We start from the raw sequence: 27146 nt of genomic DNA on the forward strand, positions 1-27146 counted from the left end.
TGCATTTATGTAAAAATACATTTTGAAAAATTGTAACCAGACAAGTATCTACGTAACAAATGAGCCAGGATTTGTTTTTCTTTCTTATTACATCCGTTAAACAAAAAGAAATGTAAAGTACAAAATTGTTATCTGGACTGTTTTCTATGTTAATTTTTCAATCAGTTATATAAGATTCATTAACATGAGGTTAAAAAAAAGAACTAAAACTAATAATTCTACTTTTTATAATATCTATATTTTCTTAATTATTAAGATGTATTGGAGCTAGAAAAATGCATATCAGAAATAAAAAAAAAATATTCAAAGTGAATAAATATGCATTTCCAAATTTGAATGCTCCATTTATAAAATATACTTATTTAGCTCAGAATATCCTTGCATATTTTAAATTTCTGGCACAGAAGGTTAGTGAAGCGCTAGTTTTAAGAAGGATACTCTTGCTCCATCTAGTGAAAAATTCGTAACACAGCAGGATTCAAATAGAGCTGAACAACGTACTTTTTGAATCTGCTTGATTTTATTATGCAGCTGAAAAAAATGTATTCATCTTCGAGTTAAACACTATTCCTCACCCTGCTGAAATAGAGTTCCATTCTTCCAATACATCACATATTTAAGGATTTATTAACAAGTTTTTTTGTGAGAGGAGTCATAAATGGAAAACTCAACTGTGATGAAGACCACAAGAAATAGGGTGTAGAAGATATTCTCCATTGAATATCATGGAAAAAATTCCAGTGTCCATCCCATCCCTGGTTGCTTCCTGTTGCTATAAAATCCTTTCTAATCTCTATTGTTCCTCTAGTTTCATATCTTATTTTTTCAGTTGCTTTTTTTCTGAGAATTTTTAATGATATTTCCAGCCTTTGATAATCTATCTCCCTTTTCAAACCCTATTCTAGTTATCCTCAAAATTTTCAGAAACATCCATACCTTTCAATGGCCTGTTCCAATTATTCAGTTTCTCAAATGGTGCCTTTTTGTTTTGTGGGGGTTTTTTGATTTTGTTTTTGGTTTTTTGTTTGGGTTTTTGTTGTTGTTGTTGGGGTTTTTTTGTAACACACATCTGTATCTTCTTCACTGGAAGATAATGCCTTCCAGAAAAACGTCTTCCCTCTTCCCCAGGTGCTCCATTTCCAGTCAGGCCAGGAAAGGCTGGGTGATTTTTCTTAGTACTTTATCTAAAATGAGATTTGTTGGATAGAATTAAACTATATCCAACAGTTAATATTTTGCAACTCTACCCTTCAAGGATCTACCGGTTAAAGTACTGTGAAATCTGTTTTCTCAATTTTTTCTTCCTATGAGGCCTGCAAATATCTGCCATAAAAAAACAGCTTGCAGACATCTGGTGTGATGCACGGGGTAACACCAGTACACTCACTGTCATGTTTGTTGCTTCAGAGTGCTAAACTGCAATGTTTACAGAGCAAGAAGTAAAGGATCCTTCTGTAATCTATAATCAATGTCATGACAACAGAATGCTACATTTCGCAGTCATGTACATCTTCTGTCTATTTTTTTGTTTTTTGGTTTTTTTTTGAAGTTGAAAAAAGAGATATTAACAGCCAATGGGTCTGTCAGCAAAAAACCCTGTCAGAATTTGCATCTCTGTTAGGAATAAAGATGCTGATGAGGAATCCGTTCAAGTTATGGTTATCAGAGTAAAAGATATGGTACAACAGAAAACTGGAAAAAGTAGGAAATTGATGGGCCACTTGTGTTGTCTGCACTTTCTATCAAGTTTTATCACCCTTATTTTGTTTTCATGATGTATCAAGGATAAAACCTTCATGATACCTGAAGGAATATAGAGATACTGCCTGTTGACTGTGAATTTTATGACAGTAAATAACTGATCCATGAAGAAAAGGGTGCTCACCTGCATAAAAACCTCTGACAGATAGGACAAGAAGCTGAGATAGCAGAAAAAACCCAAAACAAACTGGTACTGTGCAGAGAACAGCTTAAGGACCTTAAAGAAAATCACAGGGTCTGAATTCTTGCCATCCTCATTAGAATTAGCCAGAACTTGTACCCTGAGCAGAAGGCTTATAAATCCCTGTGAATGTTAGGGCCTAAAAGTGCAAATTATTCACACCAAAGTAGCCCAATTTTGTGAGTGTCTAAATTTTGTAAAATTCCAGCTTCTGAAAAAATTCCACTTCTGAAAGCATCCAGAGCTTCGTTAATTCTCTCAAATCTGCTTTTCTCTAGGTTTACATCTACTGATAACGATTTTCTCCTGGCTTCTCTCCACAGATTTACCACTTCAAGTCTCTGATAAAATCCTTATTACATTGGCATGTAGTTCCTTGAACAAAACCCAAAAAACCAAAAGGCTTGCTGACCTACAAAGCTGCTAGATTATCGTTTGAAGGCAAGGGAGGGGGAAAAAGGAAGCTCTTTGATATTTTATAACATCAGTGAGGGGGGTTTGTGAACCCAATATCAATTAAGACTTTTAAAAAGGAAGAGGAGCCAAAGATGTATTTTATGTAAATTCAATCAAAAGCTAATCAAGTGATAAGAAAGTTAGGGGTGCATAATTGCTGTGAAGACTCTGAAGACAGCGTAAATTGGCTGGGGTGTGGATTAGCACAGGGTGTGTCAGCCAGTTTCAACATTTTGGTTGGCACAGAGGGCTAAGGTATCAATAAGATCTGATCATGCTTTAAAAACAGCTAGAAGCATGGCAGCTGGATTGTGTCTTCATGTGTATAGCCTATCACCACTCTCAATTTTCATGTTTTATGAAAACATAATGTATACATTGTTTAATTTCATAGATTTTATTTTAAGCCTTCACAGATATAAATGTACTTTGGCTGTTTCTTATGGCTGAGAGCCGTTCAGAAAAGCTGAGAAACTGGGACAGATCTAATTGTGTTAGATGTAGTTGAGCTCCACTTATGCTACCCATGTTAGCATCCTTCTAGCTACTTGGAGTGCTAGGGTCCACATGGTATCTAATTGTATTTGATACTCATCTAACAAGAGGTAGAAGTACTCAGCCCCTCAGAAAGGTTGAATCTCAGTTTATATATCACAATCAGAACTGTTCTGCTATTATTTCAAAAACTGAGGGATTTCAACAGATCATGTTTTGAAAGGATTTTTAGGAATGAGTCATCTTGCTCAGAAACATAGCACAGAATATTCCAGAATTTACCAAGTTTTAAGAGTTTTGATATAGTTGTCTTTCAATGCCAATGCAAAGATATGTAACAAATACTGGAAATACTGCATTCCAAAAGTCTGCAGCTCAGTTTAGGTTCTACTAATTTGTGTTAAAAAATTAAAATAGTTTTAATTTGAATAGTGCACAGCTTAATTATTTTTACCTTGGCGATCTAAAAAAAAATCCATATTTTGGGAGGCAGGGAAACAGCTGAAAGAACACACTATGTTTTTAAAAACACTTTTGATTTATAAGTAAGGGAGGTGAATTTTCGTCTGACAGGAAAGGAAACATAAAGTCAGAGGTCAAAAATCTCCCACATTCAAACAAAAAGAATCAATCTGTTTCACCCACATGCAGCACTGTATACTGATAACACTAAATCTGGCACATATGGTGCTAATTATCTGTGCAAGCAACTGCACAGTCAAGACTTGAGTGAATTTTGTTTCTGGATAAGAAAAATCACAATTTAAGAAGAGACCTGCCTGGCTAAAATTATAAATAGACTTCTAAATGAGATTCCATGATGAAAAATACAGCATCTTCAAGTACTTCTAATGAAAAAAAGTGTGTTGAATTCATGTGATTTAGTGAACATTCCACTGATAAAACAGCACTTATTCACTCTTCTGCTGATTCTTCGTCACTTGCATTTGTTCTTCAGTATTAACCTCGTGGCTAGGAGCTGTCAACACTGTTAAAAAAAAAAAAAAAAAAAAAAAAAAAAAAAAAAAAAAAAAAGAGGAAGCTCAGAGAAAATCAGTGCATATAGCAAAACCACAGGTAAAATGGATATAGCTTGTTTGTCCTTTTTTATTTTTAACTTTAAATTAGCTGAAAAAATTTAAAAGCCAGAACTTTTTTCATATTTCTTTCCAGGTTTATTTCTTTCAGTGGAGGTTAAAAAAAAAATCGAAGAAAGGAGGCTTATTGCAGTGCTATGATGACCTCTTGTGGTTAAATAACAAATGCGTTTTGCTTCACAGTTTCTGAAATAATGTCAGTATCAAAGGTTAAATTTTGCTCTTAGATCTGAACAGTTTTGTGTTGCTAATTCCACTTTGTCTGAACTAATGTCTCCTCCTAAACATGCTACCAGTATTTATTTAGATCACTACTAAAGAAAATATTTTTAAAAATACCTCAACCTTCTCATTCCACAAACTTAACAGGGAAGTTAAGAGTATCATATTTTTTCACGTAGTAATTTTGTTAAAGGCTATTCACACATCTTTAAAAGTAAATTAATTGATATAAAAAACTTTATTTTTTAATTAAACCATACCTACTACAAAATGTTAATGAAATCATATGGTACTAGCCACTCATAATAAATGAGATCAAGAGATATTGAACATGATATTGATTGATTACAGCAATAAATATTTAACCTATATATTTTAATGTTAAAATTTTGTGTATTAGGTAATTCTATGTATTGTCTCAAAATTGCTGCTAAAGCTGTCTCCTCCTACCAATTTTTTTCTTGTAACAAAAATCAGAGAACAGGGCATTTTCTGTTGTTGCTGAATGCAGCCGATTAACCTGGATCATGTCAGCTGAAACCTTATCCCTTATTAGATAAAATCACTCAAGACTTTAGCCAGGCTTTGCGATTTCCTGCAACGATTCAAAAAAGTACACAGATTTCACGAGACAACTTTGCTGAGTGATAATACCTGAAATGATGGTCCTGACAGTATTTACAGAACTCGTGGTAGCACTTTCTCACTGGAGAATCTCCCGTGGTGGTATTTGCACCTGCCAGGCAGTATTCACATGACCCTGCACCTTACTAAATTTAGGACCTATTGCAAAGCCATTTCTGCACTGGCTCTGTTGTCTGGAGCTTGTGGACAGCATAACCTTGGACTGCCACCAGCTGGAGATGTGCCACATTCTGATACACTGTGGTGGCAGCTGGGGGAGGCCTGAACTCAGCTGCAGAGAGACAGTACTTGTTTATGTTTCACATAAACACTTCAGAGGTGTGTGGGTTAGAAACAAGAATTGCTGTTAGTGTACACAGTAATAAGTCACTCATATTGTTACCTCTCCTTGTTCCTTTCCCATGAAAAATGGAATATTAGAAGCTGTCAAGCAAAACACACTAGAACAATGGAACAATGATGACCAGAAGAAAAAAAACAAAAAAAACCCAAACAGGTTTAAGTTAAAATGTGGTTAACTTCATGTGTCAGTGAGGAATCACTGACGGTGGTCACACATCCTGAAAAACTTCTGTGGCTTTTGAAACATCATCAACAAGCTGCTTCTGACAGCTTCTTGGACAAGGAAGTTCTGAGCACTGCTGGCATGCAGATTTGGTAGGCAAAACCAAATTGTATATGGGAGGGAGCTGTTTTATTTCTCTTGTCTAATAGGCCTGGTCTGTGCCATTCTTCTTTTAGACTGTAAGCCTATTTCATAGGGAATAAACTTTGGTACTCTAGGTAATATTTGCACTCTTGACTAATTACAATTTTCATATCTGAGCATGAGTTATTTTTTTTTTAAATGTCTTAGTGCTGTCATTATCTCCCCTGCAGCCAGTTACAGGTGTGGTGATAATCGTGGAGACAATTTTAATAATGTGACCCTCAAGGTAGCATTACTGCCCTGGTTCAGTCTGGCCTGCCAGGTGGCTTGTGGCCACTCCAAGCCCAGTGGAGGCTCCTGGTCAGCCAGCCAAGAAGCCAGCTAGCTAGTGACCTTCCTAGAGGAAGCAGTGGGTGGCTGTTTGGACAGCAAACATCCAGGCACCTTCTGCCTCATTTTGTGGCCTGCAAAGCCTTCCTTGCTGTGCCAGCAGCAAGGCGTCGTAGACAGCAATCACCTGGTGAGTACCGAGCTGTCATCAGTCTCTCAGCTCCTAGGGTAGGGGAGAAAGTCTCATAGTCACAGCAATGTCCCCATGGCTGCTGACTCACAGCTCTTCCTGCAGCCACATTTCAGCACAAGGGATCAATATAAAAGTCAAGCTGCAGGTCTTCAGTTGACACAACTCACCACACGTGTTCAGAGCACTGAAAATGGAGTCTGAGTGTTGAGATGTGGGTGGCAGGCAGCTGTTGCAGTTTCTGTTGCTGGTGTTAACTCTCCAACCATGCAGCACTCTTCAGACACCTCCCTGCAATGTCACCGATCTCCAGTTAACTACATATCTAAATACCACCTAGTGTGCAATAAGACTTACCCTTCCAGGAAAGCTTGAAGAGATATGTTGCATTCTGCTAGCTAATTTAGGGAGAAAAAGGTCTTTTAGAATTGATTACAGAAGCATAGCCTCTTTGAACTCTCAACTTTGTGGCACCTAAATCTGAAAGGTGACACATGAGTTTACTATAAAAGTCACTGATAGATTTAGCAGTGTCAAGTTTAAATGGAATAAAGATCAGCAGGTCTAAAAAGGACCTAAATTTGCATTACTAAAAGCAAGATTCCTACTTGTATAATTTTTTTTGTAAGAGGAAAGTAAGAGTTATTTCCACATCTTACTGAAAATGGAGTGTTTTCATTGGATCTTAAACAAACTATAGGTTTGAGGTAAGTTCTGGATGTTCACTTTAAAGGCTAATGAAAGGTAAATCTGCCAAAGACCTTTCACCTATGGGCACAACCTAGTGTTCACTGTAATTATTAGAAGGATCTTATAAGTTGTATACATATTTATTGATGGAGGTGAGCAGCAGAAAATTTCCAGAAATCAAAAATGTTAAAACCCCAAAGGGATACAGAGACACTAAGAAAACATCTCTATAAATGTTGAATAGGCTATATGCTACCACAGCTCACAATTGTAATACAGAATTATTTTTTCATCGGGTATTCACAGAGAACTTCTTGTAGAGAATACATTTAAGAAACAGAAAAATGCCACCGAGTTTTGTAATAAGCATTCGCATTTTCCAAACAGTAAAGAGCATTCTTTAAGCTCTTAAAGAGTTAAATCTTATACTTCCTTTTTTGATTCTCTTTCAACAGTAATAGGTTCATTTTCTGGCTCTGACAGGAGGGAATTGGATTTTCTGACTGGTCATTGTGTAAGCATCAACTATGCTGGAATTACACTAGTAGTAAGAATCAGGAAGAAACTAGTTGGTAAAAAACAATCATAGGCTGGCAGGAAATCAGTGACTACTTGTCACTCCTTCCAAAGACAAGGAGAGCACTTGGTGTCAGACTTTCAGTACCATCAAGTATCCATTAGAGAGATTAAACCTCCTTTTCTCCATGCCGGGATATTCAGAGTTCTACTTCAATGTGGACCATGGCTACTTGGAAGGTCTGGTCCGAGGGTTCAAAGCAGGAATTTTGACAAGTGCAGACTACACCAATTTAGCACAGTGTGAGACCCTAGAAGGTAAGTCTGATGGTTTATTTTATTTAGGAAGAAATTCTGTTGCTTAGACCTTTGAAGTGGGGAAGGTAGAAGAGTGAAGTACTGAGAGCTTATCTTAAGAACCAGAGATAACTCTGATGTCCTTTGAAGACCTGCTCTCATATTTAAGTTAATAGTTTTCCACAGAAATTACCCTAGGACTGTACAGGCTGTGATTTGCAAAGCAATCCAGAGGATGGGATTTTCTAGTTTTCTGATAAGGTCTGGAAATCTCATCCATAGAGTTCCTACGGAGACTGGTAAACATCTCACAGCTTTTAGCCACATCATAGAACTGTTAAAGTATAGAAGTTTCATATAATTTCAGCTAGATAAAATAGTTTCCAAAATCTTATTAAAAGCTTACCTTTGGCTCTGAGTTTCTCTATAAAATACATAATTTTAGTTCTTTATTACTTCATGAGTTTTGTGGTAGAGGGGGACATTCTGTTTACCAGGAAAAGAAAATTAAACTTCACAAAGATAAAACTGAACTATTTTCAAGCTAAAAAAAAAAAAAAGAAAAAGCTTTATTCAAGGTGACTTTGCCACAGTAATAAAGAGAACACACATTAGTTTCCAAAACAGCTTTCTGTGGCCAAGACTGGTCACAGCCTGATGAAGACAGAGTTGCACAAAGAATCATATGACATATCTTTAGACACTTGGCAGGAAAAAAAATGCAATAGAAAAAAAAAATCACCTTCTAAAGGAACATAAAGTTTCTTTCCCTGACTCCAAAACAAAAGCTATGATTGTACATTGAAGTAATTTCTATAACATGCACTATCTTAGATTAATTTGAAAAATGAACAAGGAAAAATAATAAGTTCACTCTGGTTTTAGCATTGGCTTCTTTGTGTATGCAGTAACGGATCTGGGGAAATGAGAAGTGCAGAACCTGATTATTTCCATATACAATGGTTTTTTGAAGCTGTCATAAACTATTAATATAGTAATATAATTCTGGGAATGTTGCTTACCAATCATCTTGCAGATAAAAACAACATTTAAATAGATACATGTAGCTATCTATCGGTCGTCAGGGTAAACTTCCTCTCATAATAATCTATATATATAATCAATAATATATATATAGCCACTAATAATCAAGAGATTGTCAGTCTAGTCAATGGGATCTCGAGATTATTCAGCTGACCAAGTGAATGTACCTACCTCATCTGGTAAGCTGGAGAGCTGTATCACATCTCCTTTTCAAACAATGGCAGCTTAGACACCCAGAACATGTGTATGCCCTTACTCTGAGAATTCAAATCTATTCCTTATGACAGCTGGATAAAATCAAGTTTCAGCTGCTTATTTGTACCAGCAGCTGTGATCTATGCAGCTTAAAGATTCTACAGACACTCTTGGTATCATAGTTAATTATTAAATTAAAAAAGTTTTGCTCCATCAATATACAGACTTTCAGACTTGTTAAACCTTGCTCTTACTCCACTCAGTCCTGCAGAAGAACTCAAGAAATAACGTTACCAAAGGCTCCATGAAGAGAAAAAAGCCACCACACAAATCCCTGGTTATTTCCAAACAAGATTAAAACATACAGGTTTAATTATTTTTAAAAGCATACAAGAACAAAGGATTTTCCTCATACTTCCCAGAAGAATACTTGCTCATGTTAAGAACAGTTAAGAAAACTAAATCTAAAAAAAGTATGTCTAAATTTTAAGTAATGCAAAAAGAATCCTAGTTATTTAGAACCAGGAAGTAGTTTTCAAACTTTCTGAGATATATAAGCCTTCAACATTAAAGCATTCAACAGAGGTATGGATCACAACAGAGAGATAAAATTCTTTTCAAAGAAAGATTTATTATAGGAAGAACAATGACCCTTTTTTTGAACCTTCTTTCTAAAGTTCATTCAATTTTAGATTGCAAATTATTTCAGCAACAAAAGCAGCATCCTTCAACCTGCACATCTCTACTACCCACGATCTCTTTTCTTTTTCTATGTTCAGCCACAGCTCTTTCTCCATTGCAACCTTTTCTACTTCTTTTAGACAGCTAACACAACCCCACCAATTTTCTAAATAAAGCAAATATATTTTTATAAGGAAAATATGAGAAGTCTTGGATTCATACATGAGGCTAAATACACTTATCTCACTGTACCTACAGGAACTTCCACCGCAACTCTACAGTGCACCAAAACCACAGACCCTTACCTCTAACATAAGAAATAAAGCTTTATGAATACACTGTGTTTTATTTCAAATTACAAGAACCAGCATATGGATTTGTACTGTAGTACAATCGTACTTGTCCAACAATGCCCTTAGTTCATGTCGTCACATTAAAAGATAAATAAATTTACCCCATTCTGTATTCTGTGGCCTAGCATCACACCGCAAAAGCTGGCCTAAGTTAAAAATATTATAAATATGCTAAAACAAACAAGCAGAAACTAAATCAAAACAACCTCAAGTAGCCCATAAATAGAATCAAAAAGATCTTTTAATTTCAAAGTGGTTTTGATATCTCTAGAGGGGAAACCATAATGTCAGTACAGGAGAACCACAAGAAAAACTATTGGTTAGTGTTTTCCATCTGCTTGATAACCACAAAAAAAGTATAACAGCAAGAGGGAAAGAAAAAAAGGAGGATGATAATTGACATATGATACTACTGTGTCCTCTAAATTCAGGGCCACACAGAGAGGAGAAGAGGCTTCCAGTTTAACTTAGACATCCTTTTGGGCTTGTTTGAATTATTATAATTTCCTCGGAGCTACCTTTTGGGCTGCAGCACTGTCTGAAACTTCTGCAACATGGCATGCTAAGAGTCTGACTCTGTGTCATCATCTGTTTCAGGGGAATGGGATCCTCAGGGGAGCCCTGCTGATGCTCTTTGAAATAGAATATGAAAGGGTTAAATTCAGATCTTCATTCTCCCTTGCATGATGGAAAGACTACTCTGCTCTCTAGGACACCAAAGAAGGACAAGAGGTCCAGCACTGCTCCCAATGTCATTGAAATAAATTCTCTTAATTTGCCAGAGCTGGGGCACCCCAGCACCCAGTGGCTGAAATGAAACTGAAAACTGGGAGTAGTTTGCTATGATAGTGAGAAGTCAAGCAAGACTCCATGTGCTTGATGCAGAAAAAGGAAGGTTAATGCTGTGTTTAAGTTCTTATAATATTCTTTCTGATTAGCATCATTCCTCTCCCAACTGCATTCATCTTAAACAAGTCTCCTTCCATGCAATTAATTTAAAAAATACTGTTAATTGTGTTTGATTGCTGTTCAATTATGAGTAAAATAATGTGATTTAGCATCACATTATTTAAAGTCATACATTTCCCATATATGATTTTCCTGCATAAAGTTGTATGAGGGAATAGATGATGCAGATGGATGGCAGTAAGGCTGACAGCTGAAATGCAGGTACTTTCTTTCCTGGGAAACTCAGGAACAGGCTGAAGAGCTCAGGGTCTTGCGTAGGTCTCCAAGAGCTCCTGAGAAATGGAGGAGCTGTTGTCACAAAAATGTTTTGTCAAACAGGAATGTCTGGAGCCTCTGTGATGCTCAGCCATCTACCTCTTCCAGGTCATCAGGTCATGTTGCTAGGCCAAGTGTCTGACTGTGCTGGTACCCAGGTCTCACTTAGGGCAACAACCAAAAGAACATCATTCAAGATCAGTAGAGCAGTCACTGAGCTGCACTGAATGAACTCTCTCATGGTGTGAACTCTGATTAAGGCACTCCTGATTGCTATTGCATGGTATTGAAGCTTGTGAAAGATTATTTCCTCAGTTGTGTTATCTAAGACCATGCAATAGGTTTGAATATTGTTTCTTACATACAAGTAGTCATGCTGGCAATTATTAAAACATTTAGAAGAAATACTTCTCTAAAGAGAACTCTGGAAGTGGCAGGGTCATAAATACACTATTTCTGGGCATATAATTTCCTTCATAGCTTTTGAGAGTCATATGGGGCTATTTAATATGTTATAGCTAATTTTTTCATGCTTCACATTATGACATGGATTTTGAAGCCACTCCATCAATAAAAGAACTGAGAAAGGCAACACAGTCTTGTCAAACCACTCTCAGTCAGGAAGGAATTGAGGAAAGCTAGAATTCAGCTCTATGCATGTAATGAGGTACTATTATTTAATCATACCATATGCCATATATTTTTACTTTCTTTGCAATAAAAAAGGGAAAGCAAAAATAATCAGTGCTCACAGGAAATGTAGATGTGATATGAAAATAGTGATTTTAAAAAAAGTTGTTCTTACATATTTAGACTCATTTCTGGCCATAATTCTGCATTTTTGTGTATCTCTTAACCTTGTTTACCTTTCTCTCTTTCTTGAAGTAAGTGGGTTTCTTTTGTTATATTTGGATTCTCTTTCTTCTTCCTTCATGGTAACCTGTACTGAAACCACGACTATTTCTTAGTATCTGCCTCTTACCACTGAAAGACCAATTCCCTCTGCCCTCTTTTATCAACAGCTTTGTGATCACCTATATAGTTTTAGGAAGCAATTAGTTTACACTGGGAGCATAAGTTCAGTCTGTTGCAGGAAGATCTAAAGAAATGCTAATATTTCCAAAGAACTAGCTGAGTAAAGATGTCCTATCCAAGGATGAGTTGATGTGATTTGATGTGGATTTGGTGGATGGATCGTTCAGTGGGTAAGGAATTGTCTGAATGGTTCAATGATGAGTGGTATAACTCAGGGGTCTGCTGGGACCAGTACTGTTTAATATCTTTAATATCCCACATAGACAGTGGGGTTGAGTGCACCCTCAGTTTGCAGATGACACCAAGTTGAATGGTATGGTTGATATGCCTGAATGATGAGATGCCATCCAGAGGTACCTGGACAAGTCCATTGGGCCCATGTGAACCTCAACAGGTTCAACAAAGCCAAGTGCAAGGTCCTGCACCCCAGGATCCCACCAGGAAACCCCTGGTATCAATGCAGAAAGGGAAATGAAGGGACTGAGAGCAGCATAGAGAATGACTTGGTGGTACTCGTGGATAAAAAATCTGGACATGACCCAGAAATGTGCACTTGAAGCCCAGAAGACCAAGTGTATCCTGGGCTGCATCAAAAGAAGTGTAGCCAGTCAGTCAAGGAAGGTGATTCTGCCCCTTTGCTCTTGTGAGACCTCATATGGAATTCTGTATCCAGCTTTGGAGTCCTCAGCACAGGGAAGACATGGACCCATGGAGTGGGTCCAGAGGAAGGACAAAAAATAATCAGAGGGCTGAAGCACCTCTCCTATGACTACAGGCTGAGAGAGTTGGGGTTGTTCAGCCTGGAGAAGAGAGGGGTCCTGGGAGACCTTATTGTGGCCTTCCAGTTCTTAACAGTGTTCTTATAAGAAAGATGAGGACAGAGTTTTCTGTAAGGCCTGTAGCAATATGTAATTGTTTTAACTAAAAGAAGGAGGATTCAGGTTAGATATAAGGAAGAAATTTTTCACAATGAGGGTGGCAAAACACTGGAACATATTGCCCAGAGCCCTGTTCCTAGACACATTCAAATTTTGGTTGGATGGGGTTATGAGCAACTTGATCTAGTTGAAGATGTCCCTATTCACTGCAGAGAGGTTGGACTATGTAACCTCTAAACATCCCTTTCAACTCATACCATTCTGTGATTCTGTAATTGCTAATGTGAGTTCATGTGGCACCCAGCCTGTAAACCCTGAGGGTCATCTAGCTCAGTAAACTAAAGTGTTAGATGTAGGAGTTTGAATTCACAATGTTCTTGTGCTTTAAATCTTGGTGTGGACAACCTTACTGAATATAGTATACAGTATATTGAATACAAGGAGTGCTGATGTCCTTTTCCATAAATACCAGTTCAGATTTTATCTGGAAATCTAATCGTTAGATTAGAACCATTAGCATTGTCTCAGCCTATAATTTACAGTAGTTTTAATACAGCCTTTGAACATAACAATGCAATATTACAGGGGCTTTTCTAAAAGGAAATGTTAAACTGCTTTGAATACCAAGAACTGATTCAAATCCTTTTTATCTCATGGTGGAAAATGGCTAGCAGAAGGAATTTATCAAATTAATTCCTTGATATTAAAAATGCTTCTTTCAACTTTGTTGTCTAACCAACACATTTTCCTCAATTACCAAGGTTGGTAGCTCAGACAGAAATTGTCACGATAACCCAAGTTCCTGGAACAGCTTCTTAGGATTTGGTAGTCACAGCCATAGATCATACAAAGCCAAACTAGAAATGCTAAGAGAGCACAAAGTTGCCCTTTTAAGTGCTCCACTGCAGAAACCATTTGGAGCCCAGAATTAGAGGCAGGCAAGATGAGTTTTCCTCTTCAGGCAGCCTGATAACATAAGATTATAGTCTTACCTGAGATTTATCTGTTTCACATGAAAGTTTAAGAGTTTAAAAGAGTTAAAAGATAATTCCTATTGATGCATAACAGTCCATAGAAATGCAGGAGACAAAACAAGTGTTGTATTATGATGGTGCAAGAATGGGGCCCTGAATAAACCAGAGAAGTCAAAACATTGAACAAACCTTATTGAGAAGGGGCTCAGGACAGCAGTATTTAACATTGTGTCTGGTGTGGCTGGAAACTAAAGTTATCAATGAAACTTCTGAAAAATGTGTAAACTACTTATGCTTTCCTGTGGCATGCCTCACTAATAGAAGGCAGTAGGAATCTGCAGGAATTATGCATTTATGTTAAATCTGTGGCCAAATCTCTTCATGTATGAGTCTTCATGAGAGTATGAGCAGACCCTTAATGTGAAAATATAAAGTTAGAAACTAACATTCTAAAAGCTTTTTATTTGGTTTGTGGACAGTGTAATGTCAGTTTATTCTCATGATCTTCCTTGAATTTAATTTCAGATCTAAAGTTACATTTACAGACTACAGACTATGGCAACTTCTTGGCTAATGAAACTGATCCTCTCACTATTTCCACCATCGATGATAAACTGAAAACAAAACTACTCACAGAATTTCATTACTTCAGAAACCATGCTTTTGAACCACTTGCCACTTTTCTGAATTTTATCACGTAAGTAATGTTACCACAGAAGTTACCATATTGACTGAAAGCAAAAAGTTACATGTTAAAACAGTGTAAATGCATTGTAACTGAATTTCTATTAAGTTTTTTATTAATGTCAAAATTTCTTTGCTACTGCAACATTTACATACCTAATTTGCTAGTATAAATTCTGAAAATATTAAAAAGTTGATGTCTTTGCAATTACTTATTTTAAAGAACTTGAGCAGGGGTTTTTTTCAGCATACAATGACAGGAGGAGTGGTAGAGATTGAGAAAAATGGTTATCATTTTCAAACATCATTTTTGTCAAAGAACTTGCAAAACAGGTTTGTGGTGGTGACGTATGCAAAATTAGCAATTTCATCATGCGCAGGGCATTGATTTAATTCCTACAGATGTGGCAAATCCTAGACTTTTTTAAAAGAGGGAAAGATATTTTTATATACTTTGAACCCTTAAACCAGAAAAACTTTATGTTGTGTACAATAAGATCCTTAGAATTTTAAAATAGATGCTTAGGTTTTTTCAAAAAGTGCTGTTTGGTGCCAGACAAAGAGAAAGTTCTGATCTCAATACATTTATAAACAGATAAAACTTGTCAATGAGTGGCTTAAACAGCATTAAGAACAATAATCTGCTCTATAACAGTGTAATGACATGGTTTACTGAAATGTCAGAAGGGTATTTAACCTAACTTTTTGCCCCCCTTGATCTTAGCTTTTTATTATATTATAACAAGAATACTAGAAAGCTGGAGGAGAACTTTTTACAAGGGCATGTTGTGATACGATGAGGGGAAATGTTTTTAAACTGAAAGAAGGTAGATTTAGGTTAGATACTAGGATTAAATTCTTTAGTATGAGGGTGGTGAAACAGTGGCACAGGTTGCTCAGGAAGGTTGTGGATGCCCCCTTCCTGGAAGTGTTCATGGCCAGGCTGGATGGGGCTTTAAGCAACCTGGTCTAATGGAAGGTGTCCCTTCCCATGCTGGGAGACTAGTACTAGATGATCTTTAAGGTCCCTTACAACCCAAAACATTCCTATGATTCTAACAATGCAAGCTGAAAATGGGCATCCTTGTTTTAAATAGCCCAAGGGAAGACCTTTCATGTTTCCATATCACAAAAAAAATCTTAGCCTCTCTGACAGTAAAACTAGTTAGAAGTTGATAGAAAGTGTCTACTGAAAAATTTTAGTAATAAAGAAGAAATCTGAAAATCTATTCTTAGCTTTCTCATGAGAGGATGTTTAAAGTTGAGTAAGAAGAAAGCCCTAAAGCTGGTCCACCTGCATGAACTCTGCAGCTCAGTGCAGAGGTTCCCATGCACTTCTTCTCTGTTCAGATGCTCTGTATGAAATAACAAAATCCCAAACTACAGAAGATGATACCTCAGGTGATTTACTTTTTCATACCATTCATTCTCACTTCTTACAGCAAATCTACATTTGGCACTTATTATGCTTATTATATTCATGTTTCAGTTTACCTTTCTTTAAAAGCATCTCTTTTCCTTAGCAGTCATGTGGTTTAAAACTAGCACTGTGTTATCGACTTGCTATTGAAAAACCTCTGATAGCTTTTTGTTACAGACTTGCAAGTACTTGGTTATTTATGACTTCAGTATTATTACTCATTTCCAAAAAATCTTGAGTTTGTACTGTAATTCATTGTGAAGGTAAATATCTTTACTTTTTCTTTCAAATACAGATACAGCTATATGATCGACAATGTAATTCTTTTAATAACCGGCACATTACACCAGCGGCCTCTTGCTGAACTTGTTCCCAAGTGCCATCCACTGGGATGTTTTGAGCAAATGGAAGCAGTCAGCATTGCCTCAAACCCCACTGAGCTGTTCAATGCAATTTTGGTTGACACACCATTAGGTAGGAACACTAAGTTATTTCTTATTTCTGTCCTGAAACTATTAGTCCTGTATTCTTTAGAATACCAGAGATGGAGCAATATGTTTTCCACTGTATATGCTGCATTTTGGTATCACAAAACATGAAGTGTGGATCAAGCACTTCTGAAGTAGCGTTCAGGATGCTTTCTAGTAACATTTACTAACAGTTTCTATAGCAACTTTGGGTAGCAGCACAAAGAAAATATGCTATTCAAGAAAAGTAATTGATATCTTTTATACCCAAAGTAGCCACTGATTTAATGTATCTAGAGTTTTGTTTCAACACCTGCATCTATAATTAAAAAATGTAAGATGAAATCTTGCCTACCCCTCACTAAGGATAAAGAAGCGGTCAGTTAGTAATAAATATTAAATGTTGCTTTAGAACACCCTTGGGATTTGCCCATGATTTAAACACAAAGAAAATCATTATTTTGAAGAACTAAGCCTAAAAGCAAAACAGAGCGAGGGTTGGGAATGTTGCATTCTGAAATTGAGATGAGGATCAGTTCAATGTCCTGCAGCAGCCAACAAGGTCAAAAAAATGACAAGCTGTGGGGCAGTGCTGTGAAGGCTGCTGAGAATAAGCTGGCTGGATTTGAACAGATATGAAAGCACTGTGTGCCCTCATCTTTAGTACTGTGAGTGGATTTGGTTTCTGCTTCTGAAGACAGCATGGTGGGTTGGCACGAGAAGGCAAAATTGCTCATCCCCCACCTTTCCTCTTTGCACAGGGAGGAGAAAATGGGAGATGGGGAAAGGAGATTGTAGGATGAGATCACCTACTAAGTACTATTGCAAGCAAAACAGATTCACCCTGGAGAAAATCAGCTTGATTTAGTCTTGATTAATACTAATATATTTAATTATTGATGCAGACATTAGGAAACAAACAAACTTCAAGGAACAAAGGGAACACACTCAGGGAAAGCACCTTTCCTCCCCTCCTTTGCTCCAGACTCCTCTCCTTTGCCCCCGTGATCATGGCAGGTTATATGCAGTCACTTTGGAGGCACCATGAGCGGCACAAGGAACAGGCAGAGTTTACAGGCAGTACATGGTGGTTTCTCTCTGCTCCTCTTTCCCCCTCACACTTATCCTCTGCTCCAGTGTGAGCTCTCCATGGGCAGCAGTCACTCGCCTCAGAAGCACCTGCCCCAGCACTGGTACCTCCATGGGCAGCAGGCAGTACCTGCTCCAGAGCCATGGAGTGGCTTCTCCTGCTTATCTGAACTTGGTGTTCCCTCTGATGTTTCTCAGTTTATGCCCCTCTTCCTCCCTACATCCCACATTTTTTGCCCTTAAAAATATATTTTCCCAGAGGTGCCACTGATGAGGCAGAAGGGCTCAGCCATGCCATGCAGGGAGGGTTGGATGGAACCATCTGGAAGTGTCCAGCATGGGGCAGCCTCAGCCTCTCCTCATAGAGCCCATTCTGCAGCCCCCGCTGCCAATGCTGGGGCACTGACACCCGTACAGTGAAACCAGAGAAGGTACAGAGCAGGGCAGCTAAAATGAACATGGGGAGAGCCCTGTGGTGTGTGGACAAACTAAAGAGGATTGACACCACTTTGGAGAGGACAGGGCCAGAAGGCAGTGGTTTGTCCAAAGTAGGTGGTGAACTGTTGCTTACTGTTGATGTTTGCTTTGGTTACCAAACCAAATCCCATCAGAAAAATAGTTTTAAAACAGGTAAAACAAAACAGCTTGTAATAAATTCATGGAATTTTTTTCTTTGTTAAAAAAGTTTGTAAAAGCAGGGAGTAGTTTCAGATCTTTAAATGGATCTACAAAGACATCCTAAAAGGGACTATTAGGACTATGTGCTCTACTCTTCTTCATTCAAAATCTGGATGCTGAAGAGAAGGAAGGGAGAAGCTCACAAAACAGGGCCAGGCTCACTTGTTTTGTCTGAATACCATCTTTCACTGCCAGTGTTCCAGACAACACTCATGAAGCACAGGTCTGCCCCACTGGCTAAGCTGAGGAACAGTGAGGGATGGGCATACTTTTGTTGGTTATGAATACAGCGTTTTTAAGTGGCCCAGCTGTATGAATGAAATTCATCCTCTGCCTCCCTGTTCAAAAGTTTGCTCTTTAGCCTCTTCAGCAGAGAACCTGGAACTGCAGATGGCCCAGCTCAAAGCTTGTGCCCCTTACGAGTTGCAACCTGTTGCCTTTCCCCGACTACAGACATGCTCAAAGAGGAAGAGGGAAAATAGGAAAGAAGATTCTTAGAAATGTAGAATATCTGCATGATTTAAGAGCAAAATTATCTTTTGTGTTCCTCACTAGAAAATCTCCCTAATGCCCAAACCATATACTTCTGAGAAGATTAGGGCTTTCACTAGCATTTCCCATCTGATTCTCCTGGAGATGTGGACTTTGGCTGCAGCACTGATTGATTCCCTTCACAGCAGATTCTCATTAAAAAGCAGAGAGTAGGAGGATAAGGAGAAAATCAAGAGGATTTCTCTTCCTCTCTGTCAGTCTTTCTTGTACAACAGAAACCTCAGGTTCTTGCTTGCACACTGGTGAAAGGCAATAGACAAGGGATGCATATTATCATCAAGTAGATTTATACTGCAAAATAATAAACTCTGTTTTCAGCTGCTTTCTTTCAAGACTGCTTGTCTGAAAATGACCTGGATGAAATGAACATTGAAATAATGCGCAACAAACTGTACAAGGCAAGTTCTTGCAATGTAAAGATAATCTTGTTTTGTTTTTTTTGTTTTTTTTTTTGAAGTGTCTCAGAAAAGTTCAGTATCTTAACCCTGCTTTGTGGATGGGGAAACAGAAGCATGGTGAGATAAAGCAAGCTAAGTTGACCTGGTTGATGACAAGTCCAGGAATCAAATCCAGTTCCTTTCATTTTTACTCCACTGTTTGGGGATGTTTTTCATTTTTAGGTCTGCATCTAAACTGTAACATCTCATTAATGAAAACACTTTAGATGTCAGGCTAATATCCAGATCCATTTGTTTATGAATAACCCAGTTATCCACCAAATGTCATGGAATGGTTAGCTCCTAAATGAGCCTAGACAGGTTTTGGCTAGCATTTATTTTTATTTATAAGAGGGAGTTATGATTTGAAAAGATGTAACTGCTTTGAATCTAGGTAACACTTTTTTACTGAAAGGTTTTGTTTAATTTTCATTCCTTTAAAAATTATCTTAAGCATTGCTACAGCACACTACTGTAAGGACTGGCATCTAACATGTGCCTTGCATTTTCAAAGTATTTTACAAATATTAGCACATAGGTCAAGACTCTTAGGATGGTCTCTTTAAAGGCTGTACATATTTCATTCTATTAATGGTTCTGCCTGGAACATTCTCTCCAAATTCTTTGTTACTTTTCTTTCACAGTGAATTCCCCCAACTTATAGTGATCTGATTGCATTAGATGGGTAGCAAAAAAATACTTCTATTTGTCTTACAAATTATAATTATAAATCTCCAAGCCAATATTTGATTCTTAAATATTCTACAATTTCCTGTCATTTAAAACCATCAGTTATACCCAAGTATTTTAATTCTTTCACAGTATTAATAAGCTAGACTCTAGGCTCTCTTCTTCCATTTGATAACATACATATTTGATTCTTATATCCTGTGTGCATAACCATACATTTACGCTTATTAATTCTAAATTTTTTCTTCTCACTCTTTTAAGTCTCAGGGGGGTCATTCTGCAAAAGCTTCTGAATTATTAATATATCCTCTCTCCTTTGCTTCAGCTGTCAATGTGACCAATTATGTTTCAGCTTTACTATCAGATAGCGCTGTACAGAACCTAATGCAGAATCCATGCAGCAGATCCTCCTTGAAATCTCAACTTAAAATTCACTTTACTTGCTTAGCTAGTGACAGTTTATTTTAACAGGATTGTGTAAAGTTGCACCAAATGCACTCTGATAACATGAATGTTCCATGGAGAAGAAGGGTGAACAGCATCTTCGAGATATTCAGGGTCCTTCCTGCACAAGGCCAGAATTCTTAATAAACCAGAGAGCTCTGCAGACCAGTATTACAGAAGCTTTGTCTGCTGTTCTGCCCTAATCCAGGGTTTAGGGTATAGCAGTAGGGATTACTTTGCATATCCTCATAGTGCTGGTCCAACAGCTGTGGCATATTCCCAAATCCCCTCCTCCACTTATAAATGCAGAGCTTCCTTCAGCCATCTGCTTATTATGCAGTGGAAACTCAATGGAGCTCAAGGAATTCCTTCTTCAGAAATCAAATGTTGTATTTGTCCTATAAAATTTTTTTTAAACATTTGAACCCATATCACAGTAACAAGGCATTTGCATATTGATATTTCATCTTTCAGTCCAGCAAAGTAATTAAGAACATACTTGAATTAAAATTCATAGGTAGAATTATCATAGTTGATGGAAGTATTTTAAAATTAAGTTCATGACTATGTGCTTTGCTGGTTCAGGTCTAAGGAGCATTTATAATATTTCTCTTCTTTCATGTAGTCTTATCTTGAGGCATTTTATAAGTTTTGTGAAAAACAAGGTGGTACTACAGCAGAAATAATGAGACCGATTCTTGAGGTAAGAAAAATTCAGTCTTTATAAATGAAAATCCTCCACGATGTTTTGTAATTATGTTACTTTGGGTTTTTTCCAACTCTTTCTCTCTCCATTTGCAAAGTTATCTACCAAATGTTTGTTTCTCTTCTGAATAATAACTGTTTTTTTTAAAATGTAATGAAGACTTTATTCTAGGATGACTTTTACCTCCTGACTGGAGAAGCAGCTAGTTCATTGCCAGAGAAGAGTTAGCATCAGTTATTATTTTTCTGTAACAGAGAGCAGAACAGAATAAATAGTTCACTAATCTCAAACTTATGCTCCTTAACATTTTTCTGTATTATGTAGAAAAAAATAAAAAAGCAGGTTGTTCTTACACCTCCTACCTCAAAACTGAATTTGGGATAGCTAACATCAGCCATAACTGCATATTTACTAATCAATAATCTTTCAGCTTCATGGAATTATTATGTTCATTTTCTCTCCTATTAAAATTAACGGTTGAAGTTTGAGTTGAGTGATATTTGGAACTAGTGTCATGTGTCCAACTTCTTATGTTTTACTTTTATCCCAAGACAGAAAAGTTTAGTATTTATTTTTTCAATGATGTACAAAATTCCAGACATCCTCCTCCTCAACGCATCCCTGCAGCAGGTAGTGAATGGTATTTTTGCATCAGTTATTGTAATAAAAGAGGCAGAAATTTCTAAAATTGAGTTCTCAGCATTCTGCTCTATTTTTTTTAAAATGGTTTATCACAATTCTTTGCAGAGTTTGAGAGCCAGATCACTCATTTGCTTCCAGAAGTCTTTTTTTCTGGATAAGCAAAACACACACCCTGGAAACTGAATAAAATTCACTGAGCTCTGGTGACATCAGGCTCACAGTTTGCTTTATAGGTACGAGATAATAACCCTGGGAGCTCACCCCTGAATAAAGAAGGAGTCTAGATTACATCTTACAAAAAAAAGTGTCCTGAAAGGGAATGCAATTTCATATCAACTGGGTCATAATATTTTGTTTTATGTTCTAAAGAAAATTGAAATCGACCAGAAATAAAGTATTTCAACTCTTCATTTCTGAAAAATAAAAATGAAGAGATTGGCTGGCAAAGGTAAAGACATTTCAGACTTGAATCAGATTTTTCAGAAAGTTCATTTTTAGCTAGAAATTCATGCTGAGAGCAGATTACTTGTAACATTAGTTTAAGTATGTTTTAAAATTCTCCTTATAGTGGTTGCAACAGTTTGGTCTATGATAAGCTGCTTTAAAATCCCTATCTAATTTTAATCATGTGGGAGGATAAATTTTCCTGTAGAAGATTTCTATAACAGTTTAATAATCTGAAGAAATGCACAGAACAGATTGCTGATGGCTGAATTCACAAAGGGCCAAAGTTTAATACTTCAAATGAATACTTGCTATTTATTCTGTAATCTTACATATAATACTACCAAGTTGACCCTATCAGCATGAGGCTGACAGATTTGAAGTCCCCACCTCCTTGATTGCCAGTCAGGGTGCCAACATTTCACATTACAAGTACTGACAATCTCCCTTCTACCACGGACAACAAACGTTGCATGTTTAACCCTGAAGCTGACAAGAAACTGCAGTTTCTTGATGCTGCTGGTGCTGTATCTGTGATTAGAACCCCATTCTAATTCTCAGGTAGCAGTTCACCAAAAGCACTTAAGAAATGCTCATCCAGTGATTCCACCTCAAACTGCAGCAATCAGATGGCCCAAGTTCCCCAAATAAATGCTCCATGGCCTTTCTCACTGTGTAGAACCTCATACGCCAATAACAGATGCACTGAGAGGTCAGTGTGGATGGGACTGATCCCACAGATTTTCTCAAACTGGAAGCTACCAGAAGTAGGTTCCAAACCTGCTAGCATTAGTTGCATTTCTGTCTGAGCATGATTTTTCCACAAAAAAACCAACAAATCTGACAGCTAGATTCTAAATGGCTTTAACAAGTTAAAAAACCAAAGCATTTGTCCTTCCAAAAGAGTTCCACTAGGGCTGATAGGCCTATTTATTAGTAAGGCAAGTGAAATTTGTCCCTGTTATTCATTAGCTAGAAATCTTTTAAAGCACACTTATTTTCTTCTCATTATTTCTCTGTTGTTTATTCATTTTCCTTGCTCTGAAGTCAGTGCCAGAGGGCAGCTGGGTCCCTGTGTTGCAGTGTGTTCCAGCACACAGGAGTAGGATCTATGAAAATGTGCTTAATTGCTAAAGTTATAGAACTATGTTGCAATTGCAGCCTTATTATTAAACTGAAAAGAGTACCTTCCTCTTAAATATAGTTCATATATTCAAAGCATAAGAAATTCTGCAAGCTTCCTAAAATGCAGGTGTTCCTAAAATTTGGAAGATTTTCCTGTATAATCCCTGTAATTAGCAAGGGCTCTGCTGTTCTTACATGAAATTCAGTAATAAAGAAAACCATAGTCAATTTAGATCTCAAGACAGAAGAATATATGTAAATCAGACAGAATTCAGTAAGATCATTTTCATTTGCTGTTACCTTTTAAATTCATACTGTAAGAATGGCAAGTGAAAATTTGTCTTCTTTGATCACAAGCTGTGATCTAGACATTACAATGACTTTCAGTCTACTGCTGCAGGGAAAATACAGGCACTATGGGCATCTAAACCTGGCAGAAGAAATATAGCCCTTGACTTTATGTGTTAAAAATTCACATTTTTTTAAACACTTGAAAAATATAACTTTGCAAGTAAATATCACCCCCCCCCGCCTTATTAAATTAGTGTTTTAAATACTTTTGTTCCAGAACTACTTTTTCTCCCCAAGATTTTCACTCAATCTTTACTCTTAACAGCACTCTGAGTTACTCCAGGAAGTGCTATTGATTCTTGGCCCTTTCCTGTATTATTATTATTTATAGGAGAGTTATTTCATAACTCCAGAAGGGTGTGTGAGAAGATTATGGGGTTTTTTTGCCAGCATCTGAATAACTAAATAGAAAAATAAGGAAGTAGCAGAGATAATATTTTAGGTATAAAAATCACAGAATAAAAGCCCTCCTTGCAAAACATTGATTTTCTAGTTAAAATTTAACAAGCATTTGCAAATAATGATTTACAATTTTTAAAATAAGGTATGCTTCTAATGCTTTGAAGTCCACTTTTTAATTTTTTTTATTTTTCATACTTTATGTTACTGAAAAAAAAATATAACCCTACCTTAGTTCAGGATGAGATAACACCTCTTTATTCTTTGTTTTGCATTTGAGTTTGAGGCTGACAGACGTGCCTTTATCATCACCATTAATTCATTTGGCACTGAGCTGAGTAAAGATGACCGAGAGAAGCTGTATCCAACCTGTGGAAAACTGTATCCAGAAGGCTTACACCTCTTGGCTAATGCAGATGACTATGAGCAAGTGAAGAGTGTTGCAGACTACTATGCAGTATGTAATCTAATTTCCTAAAAAAAAAAAAAAAAAAAACCAAACCAAAAAACAGAAGAAAAATATTTAACATCTTTAAATGTCAGCAGACTTTTAGAATATTTGCATAAGTTAGAAGCATTTTTGAGAGAGGCTTTTCTATCAGCAACGGTAGAAAAGTTTCCATTTGTATGTGGAATCAAAGGCCTTTGGTGTAAATATTACCACCTTAGTGCAATACAAAGTGCTTCCTACAGTCATGTTTCAGTAAGACCAAATCACATCCTAGTAAACACAACTTTTCCTACTTCATTAATCCTACCCAAATTGAGTTTCATTTCACAACTGCTGTCTGCAAGATTTGAGAGCAAAGTCATAAGTAATTTTAAAATGAGTTGACTAAACAGTTCATGTCACAGATGAACCCAAACCTGACTTATTACTGGTGTACTGTAAAAATGCCCTTCTGAAAAGTTTCCTCTAAGTGACTGATGGAATTAAAGAAGTAGATTAAGTTGTTCATACTGATGTGACTATTGAAGATCAACCAGTATACAATACTTGCTCTATGAATTAACTGTGGTACTCTGATCACGTATAATGTTTGAGCTACTTCCAAGTAAGCACTCAAAACAAAATTATGTCTGTTCTACTGCTTTTTCCACTGAAGAAACAAAGCTGCAAATGCACATCAGTTCCTGTGCATAAGCAGAATGTCAGAAGCAAGTGTCACCATGTCAGTGTGGCATAGACAAGTCTATTCATGTGATGATGGGATATTTAGATAAATTTGGGAACTGTTTTACTACATCTACACTGCACTGCTACAGTGTACCAGTGCACAGAGAAGCAAATTACACAGAAATGTAACATGTAAGAAAGTAAGTCAAATACACCTGCACAGAATATTCCAGGATAACATGTAAGACTAATGGATTTAGATACAATATTAACATTAACACAGGTAAAGTAAACCCAGCTGACTACTGGAAATAAAATAAGCAGCCATGTGAGGATCAGAGTTCAGAGTTTTGGCTCTGTTCACAGCTCTGGCTCTGATGGATACTATTTGTACAAGAAGTTCAGTGCTCTCTGTCCAAAGGAGCAAAAGGTCATGTGTCATTCTACAATAAGTCTCTTTTAGTGCCTTCAGTAAATTACTTTAAATTACTCTAAGTTGTAGGGATTGACAGTGAGAAATACAAGAACAAACATGACCTTTCTTTTGCTGACTACATGCTTTTAACTTTTGATTTATGTAGAACTGTAATTGCTGTATGAGTTCTTCTATAGAGAAAGATTACTTAATGTAGATTAATTAATTATGTAAGGTATCTGTGCTGCACTGAATGCAAAAATACCTTATTTCCATTGGTTGGGTGTCTATGCTTTTAGGAATACAAGGCTGTGTTTGGAGGTGTAGGGAGTGGCACTGGAGAAAAGACACTGGAGGATGCATTTTTTGAACATGAGGTAAGCACTTCTAACCTTAAAATATCAAAATGAAAGTTACCCACCTGGAGTAACATTTAAAACAAGAATGAGGTACTACACTTTTGATTCTACTGTACTGCATCAGTCAGTCCTTGCATTCAAGAACACTATTTTTATGGCTCTAAACATTTGGCTGCATTAAAATAAATTGATTTACCTTTTTAAATAAAATAAACCCATTCTTTTGAAGACTAGTTACAGAACTGTCAGCTCTGTCAGCCTGTCCAAAAACCATCTTGTATAACCTGCTGAGTGAAATATCTTTGAATAGTCTACTGAAGGTGTTTCACCACTTCCTTTACTCAATACAGCTGTGGTCTATTACTAAAATTAATCCAGATATGACATTTCATTTACAGCTATACTTAAGACTCCTCAATATAGTCATGGTTCCAAAGTTACAGAAAAATATTGATCATAAATGCTATATAAAAATCACATTTGCCTTCTTTACTGTTCTATTTTAACATTTGATTTATCTTTTCCACAGGTAAAGCTGAATGTACTTGCATTCAACAACCAGTTTCATTATGGTATATTTTATGCCTATGTAAAGCTAAAGGAACAAGAATGCAGGAATATTGTATGGATTGCTGAATGCATTTCTCAGAGACACAGAACCAAAATTAACAACTACATTCCGATTTTCTAAATCTGAAAATTTATAATCCTTTAATGCCTGAAAAGATACATTATTTCAGAGAGAAGAAAAAAAAAATCCCTCTTATTTCAAAAATTAACTCTTACCAAGTGTTTAAAATTATATTAATGATCTTGCTTATATAAAGCAGTGTAAGAGAAAGTAGTAAAATTAGAGATATGAATACTTTCTAAGGAAATATAAATGAGTTCATTTATAGATTTTGTTTGTAGATTTGCTCCCCACTGTGCCCATTTTAATTTAACTGATCAATAAAAACTTCATGCAAGACCTTACATCCATATTCTTTCTCTTTTTTTTTCTTTTTGAAGTAACCTATCAATGACATTTGAAAAGCTCTTTAACGGCTTAATTTTGAATTAAAAGTTTTCTCAAAGGGCCAACTAAACCACTACTTCAGTCTTAAATTTATGGTCGTCTTCATGGCATACAAAAGTGTTTGAAGGACTTAACACACAAATAAGAGGGAATTTTTAGGGTTACTCTGAGATTCCCCTTAAGGAATAGCAAGAAA

The 27146-nt window shown here is 36.6% G+C and overlaps 1 protein-coding gene and 1 long non-coding RNA gene across 3 annotated transcripts; one reads left to right on the forward strand and one right to left on the reverse strand.

Moving 5' to 3' along the window:
- Positions 1 to 3766: 3766 nt before the first annotated feature.
- On the reverse strand, positions 3767 to 9063 carry LOC139793344 (uncharacterized). Of its 2 annotated transcripts, XR_011724590.1 has the most exons (4): positions 8745 to 9063; positions 7936 to 8015; positions 6197 to 6317; positions 3767 to 3881 (listed from the first exon to the last, which is right to left on the reverse strand). It is a non-coding gene; the product is annotated as an uncharacterized lncRNA (long non-coding RNA). The 2 variants fall into 2 exon arrangements; XR_011724591.1 differs by lacking the exon at positions 7936 to 8015 and having other exon boundaries at positions 3771 to 3881.
- Positions 7270 to 26907, forward strand: ATP6V0D2 (ATPase H+ transporting V0 subunit d2). Its single transcript, XM_071737878.1, has 8 exons — positions 7270 to 7550; positions 14439 to 14610; positions 16313 to 16491; positions 19122 to 19201; positions 21000 to 21077; positions 24322 to 24498; positions 25873 to 25950; positions 26462 to 26907. The coding sequence occupies exons 1-8, from the start codon at positions 7421 to 7423 to the stop codon at positions 26621 to 26623; spliced, it is 1056 nt and encodes a 351-aa protein (XP_071593979.1). The 5' UTR covers positions 7270 to 7420; the 3' UTR covers positions 26624 to 26907.
- Positions 26908 to 27146: the final 239 nt, after the last annotated feature.

Source organism: Heliangelus exortis, chromosome 2 (assembly GCF_036169615.1).
Source record: "Heliangelus exortis chromosome 2, bHelExo1.hap1, whole genome shotgun sequence".
NCBI classification, from domain to species: domain Eukaryota; kingdom Metazoa; phylum Chordata; class Aves; order Apodiformes; family Trochilidae; genus Heliangelus; species Heliangelus exortis.

Coding starts and splice junctions, on each gene's coding strand:
- ATP6V0D2 (XM_071737878.1), top strand. CDS start 7,421: ATGCCGGGATATTCAGAGTTCTACTTCAATGTGGACCATGGCTACTTG. Junction 19,202..20,999: donor TGCGCAACAAACTGTACAAG/GCAAGTTCTTGC, acceptor TCTTTCATGTAG/TCTTATCTTGAGGCATTTTA. Junction 24,499..25,872: donor GTGTTGCAGACTACTATGCA/GTATGTAATCTA, acceptor CTATGCTTTTAG/GAATACAAGGCTGTGTTTGG.